General features: G+C 44.9%; 2 protein-coding genes across 4 annotated transcripts in view; one reads left to right on the top strand and one right to left on the bottom strand.

Annotated features, from left to right (window-relative positions):
• LOC111965006 (DNA-directed RNA polymerase III subunit RPC7-like) overlaps nt 1-17,954 on the top strand; it is a 737,315-nt gene that overhangs the window by 147,652 nt on the left and 571,709 nt on the right. The window lies entirely within an intron of this gene.
• On the bottom strand, nt 12,246-16,079 carry LOC111965024 (cyclic AMP-responsive element-binding protein 3-like protein 4). Of its 3 annotated transcripts, none has more exons than XM_023988962.2 (10): nt 15,867-16,079; nt 14,977-15,120; nt 14,545-14,809; nt 14,278-14,420; nt 13,741-13,848; nt 13,438-13,544; nt 13,097-13,165; nt 12,911-12,995; nt 12,719-12,815; nt 12,246-12,627 (listed from the first exon to the last, which is right to left on the bottom strand). In XM_023988962.2, exons 2-10 carry the CDS (start codon nt 15,115-15,117, stop codon nt 12,302-12,304), a joined length of 1,341 nt encoding a protein of 446 aa, XP_023844730.1. In that variant the 5' UTR covers nt 15,118-15,120; nt 15,867-16,079; the 3' UTR covers nt 12,246-12,301. The 3 variants fall into 3 exon arrangements, with proteins under 3 accessions (XP_023844730.1, XP_023844732.1, XP_023844731.1); XM_023988964.2 differs by having other exon boundaries at nt 13,759-13,848; XM_023988963.2 differs by having other exon boundaries at nt 14,992-15,120; nt 15,867-15,958.

Raw genomic sequence — 17,954 nt, 5'->3', positions numbered from 1 at the left:
GCCACAGGAGTCGCTGGAGCGCGATGAGACAAGGATATCCCTACCGGCCAAACCCTCCCTAACCCGGACGACGCTATGCCAATTGTGCGTCGCCCCACGGACCTCCCGGTCGCGGCCGGCTGCGACAGAGCCTGGGCGCGAACCCAGAGACTCTGGTGGCGCAGCTAGCACTGCGATGCAGTGCCCTAGACCACTGCGCCACCCGGGAGGCCCTAGCCTCCCCCATTTCTACTTCACCCAAATCCAGATAGCTGATGTTCTTAAAGAACTGCAATACCTGGACCCCTACAAATCAGCCGGGCTAGACAATCTGGACCCTCTCTTTTTAAAATGATCTGTTGAAATTGTTGCAACCCCTATTACTAGCCTGTTCAACCTCTCTTTCGTATTGTCTGAGATTCCCAAAGATTGGAAAGCTGCCGCGGTCATCCCCCTCTTCAAAGGGGGAGACACTCTAGACCCAAATTGCTATAGACATATCTATCCAACCCTGCCTTTCTAAGGTCTTCGAAAGCCAAGTCAACAAACAGATACCGACCACTTCAAATCCCACCGTACCTTCTCTGCTATGCACTCTGGTTTCAGAGCTGGTAATGGGTGCACCTCAGCTACGCTTAAGGTCCTAAACGATATCATAACCGCCATCGATAAGAGACATTACTGTGCAGCCGTATTCATCGACCTGGCCAAGGCTTCGACTCTGTCAATCACCACATTCTTATTGGCAGACTCAACAGCCTTGGTTTCTCAAATGATTGCCTTGCCTGGTTCACCAACTACTTCTCAGATAGAGTTCAGTGTGTCAAATCGGAGGGCCTGTTGTCCGGACCTCTTGCAGTCTCTATGGGGGTGCCACAGGGTTCAATTCTCGGGCCGACTCTCTTCTCTGTATACATCAATGATGTCACTCTCGCTGCTGGTGATTTTCTGATCCACCTCTACGCAGACGACACCATTCTGTATACATCTGGCCCTTCTTTGGACACTGTGTTAACTAACCTCCAGATGAGCTTCAATGCCATACAACTCTCCTTCCGTGGCCTCCAACTGCTCTTAAATGCAAGTAAAACTAAGTGCATGCTCTTCAACCGATCACTGCCCCCACATGCCCGCCCGTCCAGTAAACTTTCCTTCCAGACTCACATTAAGCATCTCCAATCCAAAATTAAATCTAGAATCAGCTTCCTATTTCGCAACAAAGCATCCTTCACTCATGCAGCCAAACATACCCTCGTAAAACTGACCATCCTACCGATCCTCGGCTTCGGCGATGTCATCTATAAAATAGCCTCCAACACTCTACTCAACAAATTGGATGCAGTTTATCGCAGTGCCATCCGTTTGTCACCAAAGCCCCATTTTTTACCCACCACTGCAACCTGTACACTCTCGTTGGCTGGCCATTGCTTCATACTCGTCGCCAAACCCACTGGCTCCAGGTCATCTACAAGTCTCTGCTAGGTAAAGCCCCACCTTATTTAAGCTCACTGGTCAGCATAGCAGCACGAACCCATAGCACGCGCTCCAGCAGGTATATCTCACTGGTCACCCCCAAAGCCAATTCCTCCTTTGGCCGCCTCTCCTTCCAGTTCTCTGCTGCCAATGACTGGAATGAACTTAAAAAATCTCTGAAGCTGGAGACTCCTACCTCCCTCACTAGCTTTAAGCACCAGCTGTCAGAGCAGTTCACAGATCACTGCACCTGTACATAGCTCATCTGTAATTAGCCTATCCAATCTACTTCATCCCCATACTGTATTTATTTATCTTGCTCCTTTGCACCCCAGTATCTCTACTTGCACATTCATCTTCTGTATATCCTACCATTCCAGTGTTTAATTGCTATATTGTAATTACTTCGCCACCATGGCCTATTTATTGCCTTACCTCTCTTATCCTACCTCATTTGCACATGCTGTATATATATTTTTCTACTGTATTTTTGATTGTATGTTTGTTTATTCCATGTGTAACTCTGTGTTGTTGTTGTATGTGTCGAACTGCTTTGCTTTATATTGGCCAGGTCGCAGTTGCAAATGAGAACTTGTTCTCAACTAGCCTACCTGGTTAAATAAAGGTGAAAGAAAATAAAAATAAATCTCCACTCGACCCGCCATCTGATTCAAACAGAACATCCAGTTCCACCATCTTCTCACTTGTGTTTTCCTGTTGACAGCGGCTTCTTCTTCTTTGGATTTTGATGGCAGACTACATCCTAAGGTGTACAGAAAGTACATGGGGGAACATAAGTATATATAAATAACATACAAAGGAAAATTGGGCTAGGGGGTACAATATCACATTACACAAGTGTAATATTCATATGTGTAAACGTACTGAATTATAATTGGATGCATTTTACCGCCATATCATACTGTGCTATGATTGGTTAAGACCACCCAAATGGTTAGGTCATGGTCAGTTGATCCTGGTTGGCGATACGTGAACATGCCAGTTATAGCTAGCTAATAAAGAGCTACGTTAAGAAATATCCTGTAAAAGACTCTCTTCTAAAGAGAGTCTTAATAGCCTTACAGAAAAAATCCCCAAAGACAAATTTCTCAAGGGAGTGGATGGTCTACTGTGTCAAATGCTTTATAAAAATCAAAAAATAATATGAAGCTATCCTCGGTTATTAGGTCTGAGTAGTCAAGTGTGTCTAATACTAGGCTGATATTGTTAGAAATATGACTGTTCTTCATAAAGATGGATCCAAGATGGCGTAGCAGTCGGACGTGTTGGTCGTGTCTTGTCCCGTGTAAATAGTCTTCGTATTTTTCGTATACATTTCGTATATATTTTAATTTCACTTTCCATCTAGGAACTGAATATACATTCCTACATTCCGCCTCACCCAATGTGGTACGGACCTGCTATTTTTTATACTTTAGAACCGTAACCCCAATCAGAAGCTAGCCAGATAACTAGCTACTAGCTAGTAGTCAGTTAGCCACTGCTGCGGTCTCACCCCTAACTCGGACACAGCCAGCTTCAATACCGGGCCAATACCTGCCAGTCTGCAAGCGCGATATCAACCCAGAGCATATAGGACTGCTTGTTTCTCTACACAACAATCAACCGGATTCCTGACGCAAGCTCTGGACAATTACACCGTATCATCACAGCTAGCTAGCTGCAACCGAGTGGCTACTACTGGTAACACTCTCTGTCCCGAAGCAAGCACCAGTTAGCCTTGAGCTAGCCTCGAGCTAGGCCCATCTACCGGCTAGCCGAAGAGGGTCTACCAGCGAATCTTTGGCTACAATACCTCTTTTGCCAATTGGACTGGACTTTTTTTGCCGACACAGGCCCTGCCAATCCATCACAACTGGTCTAAATCAGCTACAAGCTAATTTAGCCATTTTTTTTTTGCCGCTGTCAGTAGCTTACCTTCTGCACAGACACCAGCCCTGTTATTAGCCTGGATATTACTCACCAATTACCAGCATCGGACTGTCTCTCGACAACAACGCCGGATTCCTGCCGTAATCCCTGAGCCACTACTTCTGATCCTCACAGCTAGCTTGCAGCTAGCGCAGCTAGCGCCACTGCCACGAAGCAGCACCAGTTAGCAAACACAATTCTACAATTCACAACCTCTCTTTCGCCATCCGGCTTGGATTCTCTGTCGACACGACCACGTCTGAGCAGACCCCCTCCGTCTGAGCAGACCACCCCCCGGGCTACTAACTTTAAACGCCGCGTGCTAGTTTAGTGGAGGCCTCCCTGCTCCATCTACGGCTGCCCCCTGGACACTATGATCACTTGGCTACATAGCTGATGCATGCTTGACTGTCCATTAATTACACGGTACCCATTCTGTTTATTTGTTTTTATCTGTCGGCTCTGTGGCTTTAACTCAGGATCTGTGTGTAGTTAATCCGACCCTCTCTGCTAGTCGTCGCCATTTTTACCTGTTGTTGCTGTGTTAGACTAGCACCCTGTTATTGCTGCTGTTATCTTACCTGTTGTTTTAGCTAGCTCTCCCAATCAAGAACTGCAATCACTTTATGCCTTATTGTATGTCTCTCTCAAAATATCAATATGCCTTGCATACTGTTGTGTTTGCTAGTTACATTATCATTGTTTTGGTTTGCAATGGACCCTGTAGTTCCACTCTCCGTACCTCTGATACCCCCTTTGTCCCACCCCCACACATGCGGTGACCTCACCCATTGAGACCAGCATGTCCAGAGATACAACCTCTCTTATCATCACCCAGTGCCTGGCTTGCCTCCGCTGTACCCACGCCCCACCATACCCATGTCTGCACATTATGCCAGAATCTATTCTACCACGCCCATAAATCTGCTCTTTTATTCTCTTGTCCCCAACGCTCTAGGCGACAGTTTTTGATAGCCTTAGCCGCACCCTCATCCTACTACTCCTCTGTTCCTCGGGTGATGTGGAGGTAAACCCAGCCCTGCATTCCCCCAGTCACCCTCATTTGTTGACTTCTGTGATCGAAAAAGCCTTGGCCTCTGCATGTCCACATCAGAAGCCTCCTCCCCTAAGTTTGCCTTATACACGCTTTAGAAACTCTGCCAACCCGATGTCCTTGCCGTGTCCGAATCCTGGCTTAGGAGGCCACCAAAAATTCTGAGATTTCCATACCCAACTATAACACTTTCCGTCAAAACTGCCAAAGCGGGGAGGAGTTGCAATCTACTGCTAGCCTGCAAAGTTCTGTCATACTTTCCAGGTCTATGCCCAAACAGTTCGAACTTCTAATTTTAAAAATTAATTCTCCAGAAATAAGTCTCTCACTGTTGCCGCCTGCTACCGACCCCCCTCAGCTCCCAGCTGTGCCTGGACACCATCCTGTGAATTGATCGCTCCCCATCTAGCTTCAGAGTTTTTCTGTTTAGGTGACCTAAACTGGGATATGCTTAACACCCCCGGCAGTTCCTACAATCCAAGTGATGCCCTCAATCTCACACAAATCATCAAGGAACCCACAGGTACAACCCTAAATCCGTATAACATGGGCACCCTAATAGACATTATCCTGACCAACCTGCCCTCCAATACACCTCTGCTGTCTTCAATCAAGATCTCAGCGATCACTGCCTCATTGCCTGATCCGCCACGGTCCGCGGTCAAACGCACCACCTCATCACTGTCAAACGCTCCCTAAACACACTCTGCGAGGAGGCCTTTCTAATCGACCTGGCCCGGGTACCTGGAAGGATATTTGACCTCATCCCGTCAGTGAGGATGCCTGGTCATTCTTTAAATGTTACTGTCCTCACCATATTAGACAAGCATGCTCCGTTCAAAAAATGCAGAACCAAGAACAGATATAGCCCTTGGTTCATCCAGACCTGACTGCCCTCGACCAGCACAAAAACATCCTGTGGCGAACTGCAATAGCATCGAAAGGCCCCCGCGAATATGCAACTGTTCAGGGAAGTCAGGAACTACAACCAGTCAGTCAGAGGAAAGCAAAGGCCAGCTTTTTCAAGCAGAAATTTGCATCCTGTAGCTCTATATCTCAAAGAAGTTCTGGGATACTGTAAAGTCCATGGAGAACAAGAGCACCTCCTCCCAGCTGCCCACTGCCACTGAGGCTAGGTAACACGGTCACCACCGATAAATCCTGATAATCGGAGACTTCAAACAAGCATTTTCCAATGGCTGGCCATGCCTTCCTCCTGGCGACTCCAACCTTGGCCAACAGCCCCGCCCCCCCCCGCTGCTACTCGCCCAAGCTCCCCAGCTTCTCCTTTACCCAAATCCAGATAGCAGATGTTCTGAAAGAGCTGGAAAACCTGGACCCATACAAATCAGCTGGGCTTGACAATCTGGACCCCCTATTTCTGAAACTGTCCGCCGCCATTGTCGCACCCCCTATTACCAGCCTGTTCAACCTCTCCTTCGTATCATCTGAGATCCCCAAGGATTGGAAAGCTGCCGCGGTCATCCCCCTCTTCAAGGGGAGAGACCCTGGACCCAAACTGTTACAGACCTATATCCATCCTGCCCTGCCTATCTAAGGTCTTCGAAAGCCAAGTCAACAAACAGATCACTGACCATCTCGAATCCCACGTACCTTCTCCGCTGTGCAATCCCGTTTCCGAGCCGGTCACGGGTGCACCTCAGCACGCTCAAGGTACTAAACGATATCATAACCGCCATCGATAAAAAGATTACTGTGCAGCCGTCTCATCGACCTGGCCAAGGCTTTCGACTCTGTCAATCACCATATTCTTATCGGCAGACCTCAGTAGCCTCGGTTTTTCTAATGACTGCCTGGCTGGTTCACCAACTACTTTGCAGACAGAGTTCAGTGTGTCAAATCCGAGGGCATGTTGTCCGGTCTCTTGGCCAGTCTCTGTATGGGGTACCACAGGGTTCAATTCTCGGCCCTCTTTTCTCTCTGTATACATCAATGATGTTGCTCTTGCTTTGCTGCGGCGATTCCCTGATCCACCTCTACGCAGACGACACCATTCTAGTATACTTCCGGCCCTTCCTTGGACACTGTGCTATCAACCTCCAAACGAGCTTCAATGCCATACAACACTCCTTCCGTGGCCTCCAACTGCTCTTAAACGCTAGTAAAAACCAAATGCATGCTTTTCAACCTGTCGCTGCCTGCACCCGCACGCCCGACTGCAATCACCACCCTGGACGGTTCCGACCTAGAATATGTGGACATTATAAGTACCTAGGTGTCTGGCTAGACTGCAAACTCTCCTTCCAGACTCATATCAAACATCTCCAATCCAAAATCAAATCAAGAATCGGCTTTCTATTCCGCAACAAAGCCTCCTTCACTCACGCCGCAAACTTACCCAGTAAAACTGACTATCTACCGATCCTCGACTACGGCGATGTCATCTACAAAATAGTTCCAATACTCTACTCAGCAAACTGGATGCAGTTTATCACAAGTGCCATTCGTTTTGTTACAAAGCACCTTATACGACCCACCACTGCGACCTGTATGCCTAGTCGGCTGGCCCTCGCTACTGTTCGTCGTCAGACCCACTGGCTCCAGGTCATCTACAAGGCTATGCTAGGTAAAGTGCCGCCTTATCTCAGTTCACTGGTCACGATGGCTACAACCACCCGCAGCACGCGCTCCAGCAGGTGTATTCTCACTGATCATCCCTAAAGCCAAAACCTCATTTGGACGCCTTCCTTCCAGTTCTCTGCTGCCTGCGACTGGAACGAATTGCAAAAATCTCTGAAGTTGGAGACTTTTATCTCCCTCAACAACTTTAAAAATCTGCTATCCGAGCAGCTAACCGATCGCTGCAGCTGTACATAGTTCACCTGTAAACTACCACCCAATTTACCTACCTCACCCCCATACTGCTTTTATTTATTTACTTTTCTGCTCTTTTGCACACCAGTATCTCTTCTTGCACATGATCATCTGATGATTTATCACTACCAGTAGTAATCATGCTAAATTGTAATTATTCGATTTATTGCCTACCTCATGCCTTTTGCACACATTGTATATAGATTCTCTTTTTTTTCTACCATGTTATTGACTTGTTTATTGTTTACTCCATGTGTAACTCTGTGTTGTCTGTTCACACTGCTATGCTTTATCTTGGCCAGGTCGCAGTTGCAAATGAGAACTTGTTCTCAACTAGCCTACCTGGTTAAATAAAGGTGAAATAAAATAAAAATAAATATAAAAAAAATAAAGCCAGACTGTGTTTCATCAATGATTGCATCCAGGATTATTAAATTATTTTTGCAAGTAGTAAGGCTTATATCTTATAGTCATTATTGAGAAGTCAAATTGGACGCCAGTTATCGATGAGCACCATTTCTTTTTTAGGCTTAGGTATCAGTGTTATTAACCCCTGACTTATTGTAGGAGGGAGAACATTGTTTTTAATACTCGTTAAAAAGACTTCAAGTAGGAAGGGAGCTACTTGTTCAGAAAATAATTTCAAAAATTCAGATGTAATTCCATCAACATCTGGGGATTTATTGTTCTTTCGATGTTTGAAAGACTCTATAATCTCTTCAACTTTGATGGGTTCATCACACTGTTAGATTCTGTATCACTGATAGAGTGAACATTATTCAGTGAGTCAAAAAACATATATGTGGATTCCTGGGAGTACATTGAGCTATACAATTTCCTGTAAAAATTGCTACCATATTTAGCGACTCATTTTTGGTCATCTGTAATAACACCATCAATGGATAGTGTTATTTGTAGAGTGACATTTCTCAAGTCTAAAGAACTAGGATGAATTCTGTTCTCCCTCAAGCCATTTTTTCCTAGATCTAATAAAAGCTCATGCTTTTAATCTATATATATATTATCCAGTTTATTTAATCTATATATATTATCCAGTTTATTTAATCTATATATATTATCCAGTTTATTTTGTAACTCAATTAGTTCCATCTTCTCCTCCCCTGAGAGGCCGACTGGGGACCTCTGAGAAAGGGAAGTTATCTAAATGATCACCTTTTCCTCCTCAGATCTTCTGGTCGTAGCAAGATTCCTACCATATTTTCTAAGGTATTTGGACACCTCAAATTGAAAGAGCTCCCAGTTCTTGCAATATGATTTTTCTTCACAAGCCCTTTCCCAAAAAGTGTGAGAGCAGATCTTTAACCTCAAACTTAACTATAATATTATTTAATTACAAGCTATTTAGCTTCTAGTAGGATGCTCTATCAAGGTCAGTATCAAGGGTAAATATTTTGATATCAATTGTGAGGGGAGTAGCACAAATATTTGTAGTAACACACTCACTATCAATACATTTGGATATGAGCCAAAAATCTATTCTGGACTCTCTGGAACCTGTTTTGTTACTCCAAGTGAACGATCTGTCGGCCGGGAACCTCTCTCTCCATATATCAGTAAGATCAAACTTTTCCATAAAAAGTATTAAACTCAAATTCTGACTGGTTGGCCTACCTGGGGGCCATCTATCAGATTAATTATCTATAGTAATGTTAAAGTCCCCTCCTATAAATAATAACGAATTGGGAAATTTAGATAACCAATGAAGTATATGTTTCTCTATAGATTCAAGCAACTCATCATTTTCAAGTTTGGTGCTGTACCCGTAGAAGTTTACAGTAATGAGCGTAATGTCATTGTAACTGATCACAAGACAAATAAAGTGACCAAAGGGGTCACATTCCGAGTGTAGAATATTACCACCAAAGATATTTTTCATTGTAGTGACACCAGTGGAGCGTTCAGATCCATGAGATAGCCTAATATCGTTGTCCCACTGTGACCTCCAAAATTTGGCATCAGTAGAAATTGAGTGAGACTCTTGAAAAAAGCAAAAATCTGTTCGAAATTGTTTAGCAAATAAAAATAAGACCTTGCGCTTCACATTGTTTCGTAACCCCCTAGCATTAAGAAAAACTACAGACAAAGACAAAACAACAAAGACAATATAAAAGTATAAACTGTAGGATGAGTCAAAAACGTTGGAGCAGTGAACGTAAGCGATAAGGAACTGAGATCTGCACCATTTAAGTCAACTTAAAGAGAAAATAGCTTATCCCATAAACTCTGAGCTAGTTGTTATCCGGCTTTTGAAATTCAACTTAACAGAAAATTATTTTCAAAACCAAACCAAGGGTTCTCTGTAGTAAGAGAGACTAAAAAACCCTCTTTAGTGTTATCAGGGACTATTCTGTGTCACGCCCTGACCTTAGAGAGCCTTTTTATGTCTCTTTTTGGTTTGGTCAGGGTGTGATTTGGGTGGGCATTCTATGTCCTTTATTTCTATGATTTGTGTTTCTATGTTTTGGCCGGGTATGGTTCTCAATCAGGGACAGCTGTCTATCGTTGTCTCTGATTGGGAATCATACTTAGGCAGCCCTTTTCCCACCTGTGATTGTGGGTAGTTGACTTTGTTAGTGGCACTATAGCTCTCGGAAGCTTCACGGTCGTTTATTTTGTTTCTTGTTTTGTTGGCGACATTCTATAATAAAAGGAAATGTACGCTCACCATGCCGCACTTTGGTCCACTTCTTTCGACGGCCGTGACAGAACTACCCACCACCAAAGGACCAAGCAGCGTGGCCGGGAGGAGTAGCGCTTTCTGGAGGAATGGACATGGGAGGAGATATTGGAAGGCAAGGGACCCTGGGCACAGGCTGGTGAATTTCGCCGTCCTAAGGAGGAGCTAGAAGCAGAAAAGGCGGAACGGCGACAGTACGAGGAGTTGGCACAGTGGAGCAAGCACGAGAGGCAGCCCCCAAAACATTTTTTGGGGGGGGCACACAGGGAGATTGGCAGAGTCAAGGTATAGACCTGAGCCAACTCCCCATGCTTACCGTAAGGAGCATGGTACTGGTCAGGCACCGTGTTATGCGGTAAAGCGCACGGTGTCTCCAGTGCGCTCTCATAGCCCGGTGCGCTATATGCCAGCTCTCCGCAAGTACCTCGCTAGAGTGTGCATCCAGCCAGGGCAGATTGTGGCAGCTCAGCGCGCTTGGTCTCCGGTGCGCCGTTCCGGCCCAGTGTATCCTGCGCCGGCTCTGCGCACTGTGCGCTGTGACTGCTCAGTGCATCCTATGCCTGCACTCCGCCCATGCCGGGCTAAAGTGGGCATACAGCCAAGAGGAGAGGTGCAAGTGTCAAGCACCAGATCTCCAGTGCTCCCCCACAGCCCGGTTCAACCTGTGCCTGCGCTCTGGAGGTGCCGGGCAAAAGTGGGCATTCAGCCGGGAAGAGTGGTGCCAGGGATCCGCACCAGATCTCCAGTGCTCCCCCAAAGACCAGGTCCATCCTGTGCCTCCTCCAAAGACCAGGCCGCCAGCGACGGCCTCCAGTCCGGGGCCTCCAGCGACGGCCTCCAGTCCGGGGCCTCCTGCGACGGTCTCCAGTCCGGGGCCTCCTGCGACGGTCTCCAGTCCGGGGCCTCCTGCGACGGTCTCCAGTCCGGGGCCTCCTGCGACGGCCTCCAGTCCGGGGCCTCCTGCGACGGTCTCCAGTCCGGGGCCTCCTGCGACGGTCTCCAGTCCGGGGCCCGCGACGAGGGTCCCCACACCAGAGGTGCCACCAAAGTGGGGTGAGCCAGAGGTGGAGCGGGGTCTACGTCCCGTCCTGTTCCACCTTTAACGCACGTTTTCAACTTTAGCTACTCTCATTTTGACATCCTTGATTACACCACATGCAAACTCCAGTCTTTTTCAAGCCTTTGATTACCACGGTGTTCGCACCTACCATTGTCTCAATGGCGTCAGACCTGAAGTTGATGAGTAAGGAGAGGGTAGCCACGATGTCAGAGTCCATGTTTGATTTTTTGGACAGGGGAGGTTTGCACGGAGTAAGCGGTAAAGAGGGGAACTCGTCATCTTCAACAGCATTCAAAAGCATGAGATTATCCTCAGGGCAAGCGTAGTTATGGCAGTTGTCAATACATTTTTTCATGGATTTCTTCAATGCTCTGAATAGTCAAACTTCAGGTAGGCTGTATAATTACGATAAAGCAAAACCAGTATTGTTCCCATTTTAATAAATATAAAAAGTAAAGTAAAGCACATAAAATAGGACACCAGCAACCACTAAAATTAGGATAGCAAGTTCTGTGAAGAGTATACATTTGGACCACAATTTCATGCTTAAGATAAGGACATGTTTGGATTGTACACACCGTTTATCTCTTAACCGAATGAGGGCCAAAGGACATTTTTAAGTACACGCAAAAGATATGACAGTTTGCTTACAGTGCAAAATGAGTCTCTCAGCATTCAGTTATGGGAGCTGCAAACTACATTGAGCACAGATGCCAGTCAGAAACTAGCTAGGCAGTTTCACAAACAGTTTGCACACGAGTAGGTAGTTAGTCCAAAACATAATCCATCGGTGTAGGCTCACTTTCAAGGAGTGTGTGTGGTGTACACTAAGACTTGCTTAAAGTATGGATAGCCAAAACAATATATTCATATCTGAATATTTTTGAGGCTACAATCTAACAACCTTCATCCTTCCCACAGGATGTACTAACTAACTCCTCGGAGTTCAAAGTTAGAAATGTACTGAAACCTTTACCATACAAACATTAAGAAGTGGTGCTTAAATAGAAAAGTCAAAACAGTCAAAAATGTTTAACCCATTTTGAGGACCATTCCACCGAATCCCAGATTAAACTTTGTTTGTACCACAGCACCAAAAAAGAGTAAGGCAATGGTTAGGCATTGAAGGCACCCAAAGGGGTCTTGTTGAAAACCAATGTGGTAATGGGGCCGCATATTGGACTTGTCCATTGTTCATAATGAATTCAAGGAGCTTTGAAGAGCTCTATAAAGCAAATGGAATGTTGTCAAACTAGTTCATCAACAATGTCTACATCTCATCAGTGTGGGCTGGTTTGGTGGGGTCAAGGCTTGCACTCCCTTTTCCTGTTGCTGACACCAGGGCCAGAGGTTCAGTAAGCCCGTCAACCAGAGTCGAGCTGTTCCCTGGTTGGCTCTCCTCCAGGGCCACACCCTCAATGTCAGTGATTTTGGGACTTTCTATTGGTTGCTTTAGTATTATGGAAGCATCCGGGGGATCTGATTGGCTGAGGTCACGGGAAACGGGTAGGGAATCGGGCTGAATGATACGGTTGTCCACATCCTCAGCAGCTTGCAAGGATGAAGCAGGATCTGTGAGGATGTTTCTGGAGATAACTGAAATGGTAAAGAAGAGGGAAGGCTATTTAACTTTCATAGTTTTCAGAAGAAAAATGATCCATTATTAATTCCTAAATAGATAACTAACCTCCTTTTGGTGTATAGTCCTCTTCTATGGATGAGGCGCCCCAGTGGAAGGGGCTGTAACTTGGGAAGATGATGAGGCCCAGAGAGAAAATGATAATCTGATGGGAAACAACAGACACACGTTCAATTAACTTTTTTTAAAGATCACCCTGAAAGTACACAAAGGCATGGATGAAAGACATGTTGATCTCACCATGACGCAGGTGCTGGTCTGTGCTGCTTTAGTGACCGTCTGCTTGATCAGCGACTGTAGTCTGCGCAGCTGAGCCAGGAGAGACCTGTGCATGGAGATATTATAAAAACACCAGAACTAACAAGACACAGACATCTTCATTGAGCATCATCAGTGCAAAAAGGTGATGTTAGCCAATTTACTTACATGTTGTGTTTCTCTAGCTGTTCCACGGTCCTCTGCAGCTCTTTGTTTTGCACTGAGCAAGCTGCTGCCCTGAGACACAGAAAATACCTAGGGTCACTGACAGAAAAGTATTCCTACTGTCCGGCAGTGTCACCCCATTGGGGAGAGTCAACAATAACTCATTGGCAGAATAGAACAGAAGGACCCATTGTCAGGACTTCCTACTGCACATGCCTCACTGTTGTACCACAAATGAAAATGCTAAGGAAATGCAAGTGAGTTGTTTATAGAGGATATTATCCACCATGGACTACAAAGTGGGTCCAATTTTCATGGTGCCTAATCGAAGCCTCAGGCCTCACCTGCTCTCAAGCCCATCCACATAGTCCTTCTTCCTGCGACGGCTGTCTTGGGCTGACTGTTTGTTGCGTATTTTGCGTCTCACTTTTTTCAGAATCCGTTCCTCGGCCTAGAAGGAATTCAGTCCAGTACATTTAGATGCAATTCAACTCAGAGCTAAACAATTTCACTCAATTTCAGTCAAATCATATAAAATATACAGCAAAGTAATTTGTTATGTCAAAGTTGTTATGCAAAAGTAATGTAATCCAAGTGCATGCAGGGAAGTAATGGATTTGGGGTACATAGAATAGTGTACCATCTACCGTGCGTGTGTGTCTGACCTTGGTGAGGGGCAGGTTGTTGGGCAGAGAGATCCCCTCTTGGTTCAGCAGTTTCTGCTCCTCCTCAGTCAGTGTGAGGTCAGGGTAAAGCTGATCAGGAGAAGAGGATATTGTGTTTATAATCCTCACCGCCATAATCCCATAGAGAGACACTTGAACAACCACCGGGGTCTCAGACTAACAATCCCCCTCCCCCACTATCTTCTTATTGTGCCTATCTTCTCCATTCATTAGGGATTGAGGCCTATGGATTTCACCACATCTTTACAATAAATTTGCAGGCCTCCATTATAAATAAGCGGGAAAGATTGTCACTATGTAATTACATCTAATTAGATGGTAAAAACATTCCCTATTCATTTGGGATTGAGCCCTGCAGCTTTGTCCTAATGCATACGGCGGGATCTTCACAACAGATGCCATTGAATATGGATTTATCTTGGCATAAGACCACTTTTGTGGTGTGAAAATACCAAAAAACTCTTATTTTGGAGTCAACTTGCCCCTTTTAAGTCTCACCAGCGGGCTGTCTGGACTGGTGGGGCCTGAGGTGGAACCAGAGAGGGTAGAAAGGTGACCATGGTCAAATCTCCCAGCGGATACTAGGGGTAACTCGTTGACGATACAGGACTCCGAGATCAACATCTGAGAACTCCACTCATCTGTAGCAGAAGACATAGGAAAAGAGAGTAAACTCCCACCCAACACACATAGACTCACACACACATATGCGTGTGCGCTAGCGTACACACACACACACACACACACACACACACACACACTCACCCAGTTCTATGGAAATTACATCAACACTATGCTGCTCTGGCTCCGTCTTGATGTTGGCCAGGGTGCTGATGTCATAGACCACCTGATAGATAGTTGTGGGGACCTGAGAGGGGTCCACCGTGGCAGTTAGGGGGCTCTTGGAGCAGGGTTCCTCAGAGATGCCACTGTCGCTCTCTGAGGAGGTCTCCACTGGGTCTCTGGTAGGGAAGACGTCATTTGGATTGATGGCATAAAGCACATCCTCTGGCTCGCTGTCGTTTAGACCCTGTAACATATGGAGAGGAATTTGGTAATACTTTAAGCAAATGGGTATAATACATTATTACATATTAATAATGTGTTAATAAATAAAGTTGAGTAAATATTGCCCCAGGTCTTTACAACTTGGCTCACTATATTGTACAACTAGTCATAATGGGAAACCATCCGCACACTTTGGGGGTCTACCGTGCATTCATCCAGGGGTTTTTCAGAGCCAGCATAGATAACATCAGAGCAAGAAAATGGCCCTTCCAGTCCCCAACTCTCCTCTGCTTTGTGTCCGAAAAACAGCTCTCCATTCTCTATATCCATGTCCTAGAAGAAACAAAACAGCAGTTAGAAGTATTACAAAATATTTATCAATTCAGTTCACTTTTGTGTACTTCTCTTATTGCACTGTCAATGTTACAACTCTTTGTTATTAAAGTGTTTGAAACTCATATCTATGTTTTTGTAAGTGAAGATTTATAAAGCATGAAGAAGGTGTGGCAACTGCTCAGAGAGCTGTTAAAGGGTGGAGCTATATCTATTATTACTGTTTGATCAGTGGGAGTCCTTTCGCAAGAGGATATCAGCATCCTGGTACACGCACGCACGCACGCACACACACACACACAGTTGTATTAAAAACTGATAGGCTTTCTCAATAGCAATTGTACCCCCTCATAAAATCACAACTGTTACCCTTTTTTGGCCTCATATTTAATATGTAGGCCTACTAGTTAGGCTAGCAGAAATAATAATAGCACGTGACCCACACCATTAGTATTTAATAAACTATAGTCTGTCTATACGTATGTTTTCTATATCGTAGGCTATTGCATGAATATTTCAGCCAATTGTTCAGATAATGATCTCTCACTATTAAATGCCGGAACTTAAATAAAGTTGATCCATTAAAATTCAACATTCGTAAACGATTTCCTTCTTGGTTCGTATTAGATGTTGAGTTTGACACGACACCTCGGTCATGTGTAGGATTCCGTTCCCTGTCAAGCAGGATAAACAAGTGTTACATTGTACTCTCCGACTATAACTTCATGTCACCACAAACAACTTACTTGTCTGCTGCTGTTTTCAGAAGCGATGATTCTTCCGAATATATATATATAGGTCTACTTCAAGAACATTACAACAATAGTAGGCCCAACGTGAGGAGAAAAATGCAGACGAGTAGTGTTTAAAGATCAACCAGTGTGTAAGACGCATTTCTCCCAAAAATCCAGCTGGCAATTCTCATGTCAATCATCCCGGAGGGCGAATAACCATACTGACACGGCGGATGTGCGTCGCCTATACGCAACCGTTGGCTCTAAAATCACTAACTGATAGAGTATGTGGATTTCTCTCTGTTTCTTACTTATTCCATAATGCAAAAACATGTCCCTTTTATAAATCAGTACATTTACACCAACATTGTACAGTTCATAAACGTCAAATAACCCCGAAGTCCCTCCCACTTTACGCCTTTGATTCGGCAGGGCAATTTATGTGTGAAAAATGTGTGGGCACAATGTAGCAGTGAATTAGAGATTGTACTGGACATACTGGAAAAGAACAGTTACAGTATCGTATTGAACTCAAAAGACCTATACTTTTGCCAACATTCTCTAATGAGACGTTTTTGCAGTAGGAAAGTCAGAGCAAAACCAGGGGATCATGGCAAAATCTAAAAGTGTGTCACACCATCTGGAGTTCTGACTTTGAACAGGTCATGGATATGTCAAAGCAGTTTTGATGGTTTGGACTACATGGCTGGCACGTCAATGATGGTTGGAAGAGCCTGGTCGGTTGGTGTTCCTTGCAAAAATGGATAGCAGAGTGGTGAGTCAATCTTTGTATGTGTTCACTGCTCTCTTTGCACTTATCTATTTCAAATAGACACTAATCTTTTTGTCTCGCCATTCTTTGTAGTTGATTGACTGATCAAGAATGGAAAAGGCAGCCAAATGTTGCGATCTTGAATGCAACTTTGTGAAATTGTATCATTCCCTTTACCCTGTAGGTGGCGTTAGAGTCTGTCCTGCTGGTGGATGGTGGGGAGACCATTGTAGTGCAAGGGCTGTGGGTGGCTCCTAGTGTGAGTGGCCAGGGGATTACTGGTGCCATCCAGAGATGCCTGCAGTGTATGCCTGCAGTCACTTTCCACAGGTCACTTGCCCGAAGACTGTGCCGAGGAAAAAAAAAAGCTGATGCTCCAGATACTCAACTAGTCTAAAGAAGGCCAGTTTTATTGCTTCTTTAATCAGAACAACAGTTTTCAGCTGTGCTAACATAATTGCAAAAGGGTTTTCTAATGATCAATTAGCCTTTTAAAATGATAAACTTGGATTAGCTAACACAACGTGCCAAAGGAGTGATGGTTGCTGATAATGGGCCTATGTAGATATTCCATAAAAAATCTGCCGTTTCCAGCTACAATAGTCATTTACAACATTAACATTAACACTGTATTTCTGATCAATTTGATGTTATTTTAATGGACAGAAAAATTAGCTTTTCTTTCAAAAACAAGGACATTTCTAATTGACCACAAACTTTTGAACGGTAGTGTATGTATGGACAAGCATCATGCAATGTATCTTGAGCTGAAATAGCCTTCTCTCTTGAATCACCTATTGTGTATTGTTCTTTATTTGTGTTGTGAGGTAGGTGACATAGGACCTTTCCTTGAGGAACTACAACAGAGACTCGACCAAGAGTACAAGGCTGAGGCCTTCAACCCAGTGACCCTGAGCCAAGCAGAGGCAGAAAAAGCAGTGCTGAGCACATACGTAGTTGCAAACCTACTGCCGGGTTGCACCATTATCAACGACTGAGAGCCACTGAAGTTTATGGAGGCTAATCTGGAAGTGCTTCGCAGGAGGGGGCTAACCTGGCTAGCAGACTGCACACTCAGGCCCAATACCCTCAGTCTCCGCACCAGACCACGCACCAGGCCACGTTGCCCTCCATTTTAACATCAACATTTTTTGGTCACAGCCTTGATTCAGTCTGTACTCTGTTCCTGGCACAGCTTAGAAACCTGCCCTGATGCTTGAGTGGATATCTCGTCTTCTATACTTACAGTACCAGTCAAAAGTTTGGAAACACCTACTCATTCAAGGGTTTTTCTTTATTTTGACAATTTTCTACATTGTAGAATAATA

The sequence above is a fragment of the Salvelinus sp. IW2-2015 genome, linkage group LG6.1 (assembly GCF_002910315.2).
Source record: "Salvelinus sp. IW2-2015 linkage group LG6.1, ASM291031v2, whole genome shotgun sequence".
Taxonomy (NCBI): domain Eukaryota; kingdom Metazoa; phylum Chordata; class Actinopteri; order Salmoniformes; family Salmonidae; genus Salvelinus; species Salvelinus sp. IW2-2015.
Note: the sequence above shows the minus strand (reverse complement) of the source record. Positions and strands in the feature narration are given on the sequence as shown.

What these genes read in the sequence shown, in the direction of transcription:
- LOC111965024 (XM_023988962.2), bottom strand. Translation starts at nt 15,117, where the DNA reads ATGGATATAGAGAATGGAGAGCTGTTTTTCGGACACAAAGCAGAGGAG. An exon ending in GCACGGTAGACCCCCAAAGT is followed by an intron (nt 14,810 to 14,976) that starts GTGCGGATGGTT and finishes CATATGTTACAG; the next exon opens with GGTCTAAACGACAGCGAGCC. An exon ending in AGGTCAGACACACACGCACG is followed by an intron (nt 13,545 to 13,740) that starts GTAGATGGTACA and finishes AATTCCTTCTAG; the next exon opens with GCCGAGGAACGGATTCTGAA.